General features: G+C 36.0%; 1 protein-coding gene across 2 annotated transcripts in view; it reads right to left on the bottom strand.

The window, feature by feature from the left end:
* MROH9 (maestro heat like repeat family member 9) overlaps positions 1-11,372 on the bottom strand; it is a 107,927-nt gene that overhangs the window by 58,158 nt on the left and 38,397 nt on the right. For both annotated transcript variants that reach the window (XM_025877915.2, XM_073899410.1), the window contains exon 8: positions 1,713-1,848. In XM_025877915.2, coding sequence (XP_025733700.1) covers positions 1,713-1,848 — 136 coding nt within the window. The remainder of the gene's footprint in view (positions 1-1,712; positions 1,849-11,372) is intronic.

Here is an 11,372-nt window from a genome sequence, read left to right as displayed (position 1 = left end):
TTCTTTCTTTCTTTCTTTCTTTCTTTCTTTCTTTCTTTCTTTCTTTTTCTTTTCTTTCTTTCAAGATTTTACTTATTTATATGACAGAGAGATACATAGCAAGAGAGGGAACACAAGCAGGGAGAGTGGGAGAGGGAGAAGCAGGCTTCCCGCTGAGCAGGAAGCCCTCATGACCTGAGCCGAAGGCAGACGCTTAACCACTGAGCTACCCAGGCGCCCTCCTCTGGCTCTCTTTAAAATTACACTGTTGCTCTCTCCCGGAGTGTCCTTCATCTCAGATATTGTAGTTTTCATCTCCAGAGGTTCAACTGAAGTCTTTTAGAAATTTTTCTATATCTCTACTTAACATGCTCATCTTTTTCTCTGACTCCTTAAATAAATGGAATATATTACAATAATTGTTTTAATGTCCTTGTCTACTAATTCTATCATCTGGGTCAGTTTTGATTAATTTTTCTCCTCATTATGGGTTGTAGTCTGCTTCTTTGCATACCTAGTAATTTTTACTGGATGTCAGACACTATAAGTTTTAACTTGTTGAGTGTTGGAATTTTTGTATTCCTAGGAGTAGTCTTGAGCTCCATTCTGATGAGCATTTAAAGTATTTGGAGATTACTTGATAATTTTAGATCTTGTTTTTAAGCTTTGTTACGTGACACTAAAACAATTTAGTCTAGAGATAATTTTCCTTCTAATGAAACAAAACACTTTGAGTACTTCATTACTTACAAATTATGAAGTTTTAAATTCTGGCTTATGGTCATAGGCACAATTCCCAGCCTTTGTGAGTTCATTGGATTTTTCTCTCTAACCATTCTCCCTGTCCTCAGGTAGTTTCCTCACATGCATGTTCGGATCACTCCATACCTGAAGGGTTAAAGGGGACCCTCTTCAGGTCTCTAGAGTTCTGCCTTTGTGCACTCCTCTCTGGTACTCAGACCTGTAAACCCTAGGTATCTTGACCTCTCTAGATTCCTAATTCTGTCTCTTCAACTTGGTGAGACTACTGGGTTAGAGCCTAAAAACTTACTTTAGGTGGTAAGCTCAGGCAATTGTAATCTTCACCTCATTTGTTCATTTGTTCCCATCTCTCAGGAATCATTGTCCTTTGTTATCTGATGTTCAATGCCTTAAGAACAATTATATATATTTATTATATGTGCTGCCGAAGCGAGCACCGATTATATATATTTATATTTGTATATTTAATAGTCATGTATTATGGGAGGATAAATCTTTTCTCTGTTTAATAGTTTGGTTGGAAATAGTTTGATACTTTCAGGACTTGCTTTTATGCTTTGTTAGGCTGTCCAGAGCAGCATCTACTTTAGTCTTGGGCTAATTTTTCCCAACCACTGAAGAATCTGAGTGTTCTATTTGATGCCCCATTAGAGGAGAAAAATATGCCTCCTTTTTAAAAGTCTCATTGGCAATCTTTCTTCTTCTTCTTCCCTTCCTCCCCACAGCATTCCTGTCCCCACCATTAACACCCAACACTAAGTACAATACTTTATACATCTTGAAGAACCAAACATTACTAGCATATTTTGATAATTCTAAAAAGATTACAAAATATATTTTAGAAAGTGGGGCTATAGATCTTGGGGTAGGATTTAGAAATCTGCAGACATAGAGCCTTCTTGGGATCCACAGTAGAAAAATTAGGGACAAATTCTTAGTATCCATTAGAAGAGATGGTAAATCATTCTTACCATTCTGACACTTTGCAATGCAGAGGAGGTGATACAGTCCTGAGGATGCTTGTTGTGTGATTAAGGGATCATTGTGGCAACACAGAAGAGACAGTTCTGCTGCCAGGACACCCAAACATGGAGCATCAACACTTGCCTGATGGAAAAACAAAGGAGTAAAAAATGTATTTGCTATTCATAGTTAACATTGAATGTCTGCATTTGATCCATATATATATACACCTAGGATTAGAGGATGAGCTCTAGAATTTACAAAACCTATATTCAAATCTATTCCTGAGCCTCAGTTTCCTCATCTATAAAATGTGGATAATAAACGCTACCTTGTAATAGTTATTGGGGGGACTATTTATGACAAAAAAGAAAGTTCTTAGCAAAGTGCTTGGAAAGAATAGCAACTCAACTAATGCTAGTTTCTATTCCATGAGTCAGGTAGCAATTTTCAGGTAGCAAATTCCCAGGATATTGGGGCAGGGGATGGATACCCTAAAATTTTCATGCTTTCTTCTCTATGTATGGCACACTTCAGATGACACTCTTCAGTTACACTGGAGAAATGTAACTTTTCCTCCTAGAATTGTTCTGATTCTTCCCAGGGAAATTCATTTTTTAAAACTCGGGGCATTTACTTCTGATGTCAAAGCTACTGTTACAATATTTATGTATTTCCTCCTACAACTTCCTTGACAGAAATCTTGATTTATTTGTCAAGAAGAAAAGAGAGGTGGAAGACACATTCTGCTTTTGTGAAGGTTTGAGTACCATCATCATTTTTTTAAACAAATAATTCTATTTATATGTAGGTTTGGTAAACTAGTGAGTCTTCTTGTTTCTAAGACAGGTGATTACTTTTACTAAATAGATTCTTTGAGGATTAGAGCAAATGTTGGTGGTAAAAGAGTCCAAGTCAACCCTCTGGGAGGATTCCAAGGCCTGTTTCTCCTTTTTTCTCATCTCTTATGTCCCCTTATCCCTGTCTCTTATGTTGCTTGACCCACCTCTCTCTCTCTCTCAATCTTACACACATACACAGACACACACAGACACGCACACGCACATGCACATACACACAGAGTTATTCTTAAAGAAGAGTGGGAAGCAACCTGGGTCATGGGCCAAAGGCATAAGTGAACACGGATGCTGGGAGTGATAGTCTCAGTAGAAGAGGGGGAGATAATCTTTTGCTTCTGGGGATGTTCTCTGATTCTTTCTGCCCATACTTTTTTGTAAGCCTGGGCTTGGAATCCCTCTATGTTAGGAGTCCTATGACTTAGGAGAATCTAGAAGAAGACAGTATGGGATGCCTCTACTCTAGGTTCTAGGAAGACATGTTTTCTTTCCTTGGATGTTCTTTTCTTTGGAGTTACATTCCAACTTTCTTTTTCCATGTAAGGGCGAGATTTTAGAATCACCAGAGTGAAGAGTTGTGTTTTTATATTGGGCATGATGGAGGAGTACTTCTCTCAGTTTAGTTCACGGACACTGGGAACAATTTATAGCGGTTTGCCCCTAAAGTCTTCTTGTATTAAAACGTTTGCCTCAAATGGCCTTTCTTGATTATCCCTTCTCAAGAACTTGTGGATGTGCAATTCTTACCAGGTGTTTTTGTAAATGAAGCGATTAGTGGTCTTTCTATTCTGTCTGCTAGATCAGGTCTGTGTAGGTGTTGTCTCCATTGTAGGTGTGGCCATGTCTAGATTGTATGGCATGTTTGAGGAGGATGGGGAACATGACCTTGGATAAGCAAGATAGGAAGAAGGCCATATGGACCATGGAGCACACAGATTTGCACTGCACAGCCCCTTCAGGAGTGTGCCAACCACAGCTACACCCTCTCCAACATAAGACTTTGGGAACTTCTAATACAATATGGTCCTGTTTTTTTAGAAAATCTATCTAAGTGCTGGAAAGAAAAAAAAAAAAAACCTCAAAATCTGGGAAAAGAAGCTTCTCAGTATAATCCCTTAGCCTAAGTATTTCTGCTTGGTTTTCTGACCCTTTCTTACTGGAATCCTTCTTTGAAGATCTTGGCCCCTCCCGTTCCTTATCTCAACAATAATGATAGTTTTAGATGCTAAATTCCAGAGGCAACCACTCCTAAGTTTTTTAGCTGCTTCTTCTGGAAGTCACTTCTTTATCTCTAAGATGGACTTCCATTTCTGTTCTAATATCAATTTATGACATTGCTTATCTCTTCCTGCTGTGATAAATTAGGGTTCAGCTCAATTACATCCTTCCACTTTGCCACAATCCTCTCAGTGTAGCATATTACCCATTATGTGTATTACTATTTTTAGTCATTCCCTTTTCTATTTTCATAACATAGTAATACTTTAAAAAAATTTTTTTTAAAGATTTTATTTATTTATTTGACAGAGAGAGACAGTGAAAGCAGGAACACAAGCAGGGGGAGTGGGAGAGGGAGAAGCAGGCTTCCCGCTGAGCAGGGAGCCCGATGTGGGACTCGATCCCAGGACCCTGGGATCATGACCTGAGCTGAAGGCAGACGCCTAACGACTGAGCCACCCAGGCGCCCAACATAGTAATACTTTCATTTCTTGTTCATAATATATCTTGTTGATCCCCCACTTTATGTAGTAGATGTTTTGGAGCACTCTTATTTCCCTTCAACTTTCTTCTATCACTTCTACTTCCCTACTTCTTTTGCCTATACTTTATTTTGCATTTGTTTATTGTGGCAAAAAATATACATATCCTACAATTTATCATTTTAATCATTTTAAAGTACATAATTTGGTGGGCATTAAGTTCATTCACAATGTTGAATAACAATCACCTCTCTCTAGCTCTAAATCCTTTTTTTTTTTCCTGAGAGAGAGAGAGAGAGAGAATGAGCAGAGTGGGGACGTGCAGAAGGAGAGGGAAAGAGAGAATCTTAAGCAGGCTCTGCGTTGAGCTTGGAACCCAACATGGGGCTCATTCTCATGACCCTGAGATCTTGACCTGAGTTGAAACCAAGAGGGGACGCTTAACTGACTGAGCCACCTAGGCGCCCCTCTAGTTCTAAATTTTTTTCATCACCTCAAGTGAAAGCCATGTACCATTAACCAGTCATTCCTCATTCCTCTGTCCTCCCAGTTCCTGGCAACCACAAAGCTGCTGTCTGTCTCTGTGGATTTGCCTATTCTGCTATTTCATATAAATGGAATCATACAACATGTAACTTTTATGGCTAGTTTCTTACACTTAGTGTAATGTTTTTAAGTTTCATTAATGTTGTATTATATATCTGAATTCATTTATCTTTATGGCCAAGTAATATTCCATTGTATGAATATACCACATTTTATTTGTCCATTCACTTTGCTGATGGACAATTAGGTTGTTTCCACTTCTTGGCTATTGTGAATTGTGCCACCATGAACATTTGTGTAGAAATTTCTGTTTGAACATCTGTTTTAAATTCTTTTGGGTGTATATCTAGGATTGCTGGGTCATATGTTAATTCTATATTTAACTTGTTGAGGAACCACTAAACTATTCTCTGCGCTTTTGTTTTTGCATTAAGTTGATAGCATTTACATTGTATTCAGTAACTTATTTGAGTTTTTTGTGATCGATGTATAGATTGACTCTAAAAGTTGAAAATCAATAATGTGGTCTTATTATTGTGACTAAGTAAAATTGTTCAATGCATAGGTCATGCTCACTTTAATTATATCTTCTTTTGGCATATAAATATGTCTTCTCTACCTTTTTTGAGGCTAAAGTCTCACCTGTGCCCTGAGTTGTCTTTTTATTTTTGATAATCACGTTTTTCTCTTTATTTATCTTGGGCTGACTCGTGTATTGGGAGAGTTTAATCAAATGTCTGGCAAATCTTGGTTATCTAGTCATACTTAAAAATGTAATGCTTCTTGGTGGGGTTTATATATGTGAGCAAAGCTTGTCAAAATGTGGGCTTAGCTTTTGGGTTGTTAGGTGGGGAAGCTGGGGTCATGCTGAATTATATGGAAACAACATAATCAAGACGATTTTCTCAGGGATTTTCTAAACATTTTGAGAAAAAGTCCTCAAATTTTACCTGCCAGTGGACCATGTCCCTGTGGAATATAGTGTGTGTATCAAGGGGGATAGAATGCAGTATGGATTCTTCTATATAAACTTTCGGTGAATCCTTTCAGTTAGTTAATGCATATATTTTTGGCCTTCCTTTGCCTCTCATTCTTTATCATTACTGGGCTTCCATAGCTCCCGCTTCTCCAGGACTGCACAGGGCAAACTTCTTCATGAAAAGCTGTACCTCCTCCTAATGATCATGTGCACCTGCCTTTCAGCTTCCTGTGCTAGGCTTTGTCAGTTAACATTTTCTGTCTTATCTATCATCCAGAAGTTTATTGACATCACTATCCCATTGAAAATTTTTACTAATTTCACAAATGTCATTGCTACCATTTTGTGAGGACTTTAAAGGGAGAGGAGAGAAAGGCATGTGGACAAACTGTCAGCTTTGATTGGAAATCCTTCACCCATCTTTTACTTTTTATTTTTTAATTTTAATTATAGTTAGTAGAATACAGTATTATATTAGTTTCAGGTGTACAATACAGTGACTATTGCCTGGTGCTCATCATGACAAGTGTGCTTCTTAATCCCCATCACCTATTTAAGCCATGCCCCCACCTGTCTCCCCTCTGGTAACCATCAGTTTAATTCTCCATAGTTAAGAATCTGTTTCTTGGTTTGTCTCTCTCTCTCTCTTTTCTCCTTTGCTCATCTGCTTTGTTTCTTAAATTCCACATATGAGTGAAGTCCTATGGTATTTGTCCTTCTCTGTCTTATTCTGCTTAGCATTATACTCTCTATCTTCATCCTTGTTGAAAATGACAAGATTCATTCCTTTTTATGGCTGAGTAATATTCCATATATATTCCATATATATAATATGTATATATATTCCATATATATGTGTGTGTGTGTGTCTATATATCACATCTTCTTTATCCATTCATCAGTTGATGAACACTTGGGCTGTTTCCATATCTTGTCTATTGTAAATAATACTGCTATAAACATAGGGGTGCATATATCCCTTTGAATTAGTGTTTTTGTATTCTTTGGATAAATACCCAGTAGTGCAATTCCTAGATCATAGGGCAGTTCTATTTTTAACTTTTTGAGGAATCTTCATACTGTTCTCCAGAGTGGCTGCACCAGTTTGCATTTCCACCAGCAGTACCAGAAGGTTCTTTTTTCTCCACATCCTTGCCAAAACCTGTTGTTCCTTGTGTTTTTGATTTTAGCCATTCTGACAGGTGGGAGGTGATATCTCATTGTAGTTTTGATTTACAGGTAAATGATGATGAGCGTCTTTTCTTGTGTCTGTTGGCCATCTGGATGTCTTCTTTGAAGAAATGTATATTCATGTCTTCTGCCCATATTTTAATTGGATTATTTGTTTTTTGGGGTGTTGAGTTTTATAAGTTCTTTATAGATTTTGGATACCAACTCTTTATTAGATATGTCATTTCCAAATATCTTCTCCCATTCAGTAGGTTGTCTTTTAGTTTTGTTGGTTGTTTTCTTCTCTGTGCAGAACATTTTTATTTTGATGTAGTCCCAATAGTTTATTTTTGCTTTTATTTCCCTTGCTTCAGGGGACCTATCTAGAAAAATGTTGCTAAGGCCAATGTCAAAGAAGTTACTGCCTGTGTTCTCTTCTAGGATTTTTATGGTTTCAGGTTTCACATTTAGAACCTTAATCTATTTTGAGTTTATTATTGTGTATGGTGTAAGAAAGTGGTCATTTTCATTATTTTGCATGTTTCTGTCCAGTTTTCCCAACACCATTTGTTGAAGACACTGTCTTTTTCCATTGGGTATTCTTTCCTGCTTTGTCGAAGATTTATTGACCATATAATTGTGGATTTAGTTCTGGGTTTTCTATTCTGTTCTATTGATCTATGTGTCTGTTTTTGTGCCAGTACCATCATGTTTTGATTACTACAGCTTTGTAATATAAATGAAGTCCAGAATTGTGATGTCTCCAGCTTTGCTTTTCTTTTTCAAGATTGTTTGGCCATTTGGGGTCCTTTGTGTTTCCATACAGACTTTAGGGTTATTTGTTCTAATTCTATGAAAAATGCTGGAGGTATTTTCATAGGGATTGCATGAAATCTATAGACTGCTTTGGGTAATAGACAATATTTTTTCTTCCAATCCATGAGCATGGAATATCTTTCTGTTTCTTTGTGTCATCTTCAACTTCTTTCATCAGTGTTTCTATAGTTTTCAGAGTATAGATCTTTAACCTCCTTGATTTGGTTTATTTCTAGGTATCTTATAATTTTTGGTGCAATTGTAAATGGGATTGTTTTCTTAATTTCTTTTTCTGATGCTTCATTTTTAGTGTATAGAAATGCAACAGATTTTTGTAGATTGATTTTGTATCCTGTGACTTTACTGAATTTATCAATTCTAACAGCTTTTTGATTTTTTGGGGGGTGGTTTCTGTATAGAGTATCATGTCATCTGCAAATAGTGAATGTTTCAGTTGTTCCTCATCAATTTGGATGTCTTTTATTTCTTTTTGTTGTCTGATTGCTGTGGCTAGGACTTCCAGTGTTATGTTGAATAAAAGTGGTGAGAATGGGCATCCTTGTCTTCTTCCTGACCTTAAGAGAAAAGCTCTCAGTTTTTCCCCAGTAAGGCTGGTGTTAGCTGTGGGTTTTTCATAGATGGCTTTTATTATGTTGAGATATGTTCCCTCTGGACCTATTTTGTTGGGGTTTTTTTTATCATGAATGGATATTGCACCTTGTTAAATGTTTTTTCTGCATCTATTGAAATGGTTATATGGTTCTATTGATGTGATGTATCATGTTGATTGATTTGTGAATATTGAACCACCCTTACATCCTAGGAATAAATTCCACTTGATCATGGTGAATGATTTTTTTTAATGTATTGGTGGATTCCGTTCGCTGATATTTTGTTGAGGATTTTTGGATCTGTGATCATCAGAGATGTTGGTCTGTAGTTCTCTCTTTTTTTGGTGGTGTCTTTATCTGGTTTTGGTATTGGGGTAATGCTGACCTCACAGGATGAATTTGGAAGTTTTCTTTCCTCTTTTACTTTTTAAAATAGTTTGAAAGATTAGGTATTAACTCTTCTTTAAATGTTTTGTAGAATTCACCTGTGAAGCCATCTAGTCCTGGACTTTTGTTTGTTGTGTTTTTTGATTACTGATTCAATTTAATTGCTGGTAATCAGTCTGCTCAAATTTTCTGTTTCTTCCTGTTTCAGTTTTGATAGTGATATGTTTGTAAGAATTTATTCATTTCTTCTAGGTTGTTTGTCCAATTTGTTGGCATATTGTTTTTCATAATATTCTCTTATAATTGTTTATTTTTCTGTGTTGATGGTTGTTAGTTCTCTCTCATTTGTAATTTTATTTATTTGAGTCTTTTCTCTTTTTTCATATTAAGTCTGGCTAGAGGTTTATCAATTTTATTGATTTTTTTTAGAGAACAAGCTCCTGGTTTTATTGCTTTCTTTTTTTTTTAAGTTTCTATATTATTTATTTTTGCTCTAACCTTTATTATTTTCTTTCTTCTGTTGGTTTTAGGTTTTGTTTGCTGTTCTTTTTCTAGCTCCTTTAGGTGTAAGGTTAGGTTGTTTATTTGAGATTTCTCTTACTTCTGGAAGTAGACCTGTATTGCTATAAACTTCCTCTTAGAATGGCTTTTGCTGCATCCCAAAGGTTTTGAACCATGTATTTTAATTTTCATTTGTTTCCATGTAATTTTTAAATTTTCTTTTATTTCCTGATTGATCTGTTCATTGTTCAGTTGCATGTTATTTAACTTCCATTTATTTGTGGTCTTTCCAAATTTTTTCTTGTGGTTGATTTCTAGTTTCATAATGTTGTGGTCAGAAAAGATACGTGGTATGACTTTGATCTTTTTGCATTTGTTGAGGCTTTTTTTTCATGCTCTGGTATGTGATCTATTCTGGAGAATATTCTGTGCACTTGAAAAGAAAGTGTACTCTGCTGTTTCAGGATGGAGTGTTCTGAATATATGTTATATCCTTCTGGTCTAGTGTCATTCAAAACCACTGTTTCTGTACTGATTTTCTGTTTGAATGATCTGTCCATTAATGTAAGTGATATGGGAAAGTCCCTTATTATTATTGTATTATTGTCAATGAATTCTTTTATGTTTGTAATTAATTGTTTTATGTATTTGGGTGTCCCATGTTGGGTGTATAAATATTTACAATTGTTATATCTTCCTGTTGGATAGTCCATTTTATTATTATATAGTGCCCTTTGTCTCTTGTTACAATCTCTTTAAAAATTTTTTTAATTTACTTTGCAAGAGAGAAAGAGAGAGAGAGAGAGTGAGAAAGCATGAGCAAGGGGAGGGGCAGAGGGAGTAGCAGACTCCCCGCTGAGCACGGAGCCCAATGCAGGACTTGATCCCAGGAACCTGGGATCATGACTTGAGCCGAAGGCAGATGCTTAACCAACTGAGCCACCCAGGCACCCTATAATCTGTTTTAAAATCTAGTTTTCCAATATAAGTTTTGCTACTCTGACTTTCTTTTGATGCCCATTAGCATGATAAATGTTTTTCCATTCCCTTGCTTCCAATCTGCAGGTGGCTTCAGGTCTGGCATGAGTCTCTTGTAGGAAGCATATAGATAGGTCTCGTTTTTTTTTATCCATTCTGTTAGCCTATGTCTTTTGATTGGAGCATTTAGTCTATTTACATTCAAAGTAATTATTGATAAATATGTATTTATTGCCATTTCTTAACCTGTTTTGTGACTGATTCTGAAGATTTTCTCTGATCCTTTCTTGTCTTTCTCTCTATTGTAGTTTGCTGGTTTTCTTTAGTGATATATTTGGATATTTTCTTTTTTTTCTTTGCATGTTTGTTAGTGGTTTTTGATATATGGTTACAATTAGGTTTGTATATAACCTCTTCTGTATATAGCAGTCTATATTAAGTTTATGGTTACTTAAATTTGAATGCATTCTCTTCTCTCCTCCCCACATTTTAGTTATACGTTGTCATATTTTACATCTTTTTATTTTGTGAGTTCCTTGACTGATTTTTTTTACAGAAATATTAATTTTTACTTCTGTTGTGTTTCCTATCTTTATACTGTCAGTTTTGGTCTTTGCTTTCCACTCACAGAGTCCCCTTTAGTATTTCTTGCAGGGCTGGTTTAGTGGTCATGAACTCCTTTAGTTTTTGTTTTTGGGAAATTCTTTATCTCTTGTTTTCTGAATAACAGTCTTGCTGGATAGAATATTCTTGGTTGCACATATATCCCATTCAACACTTTGAATATATCATGCCACTTTCTTCTGGCCTGCCAAGTTCATGTTGATAAATCTCCTGCCAGCATCATGGGTTTTCCCTTGTAACTGACTGATGTTTTTTGTCTTGCTGCTTTAAATTCTTTTCTTTATCAGTATATTTTACCATTTTAATTATAATATGTCTTGGTGCAGGTCTGCTTTTGTTGATTTTGTTGGGGGAATCTCTGTGCCTCCTGGATCTGGATGTCTGTTTCTTTCCCCAAAACGTTTCAGCTATTATTTTTCCAAATAAAATTTCTCCTTGCTTTTTTCTTTTTTCTTCCACTTCTGGGACTCCTACAATATGAATGTTATGTTTGATGGGA

The sequence above is a fragment of the Callorhinus ursinus genome, unplaced genomic scaffold, assembly GCF_003265705.2.
Source record: "Callorhinus ursinus isolate GAN/ISIS: 27379988/994484 unplaced genomic scaffold, GSC_fseal_2.0 scaffold13, whole genome shotgun sequence".
In the NCBI taxonomy this organism is placed as follows: Eukaryota; Metazoa; Chordata; class Mammalia; order Carnivora; family Otariidae; genus Callorhinus; species Callorhinus ursinus.
The sequence above is the reverse complement of the archived record's forward strand: the minus strand, read 5'-3'. Positions and strand labels throughout refer to the sequence as shown.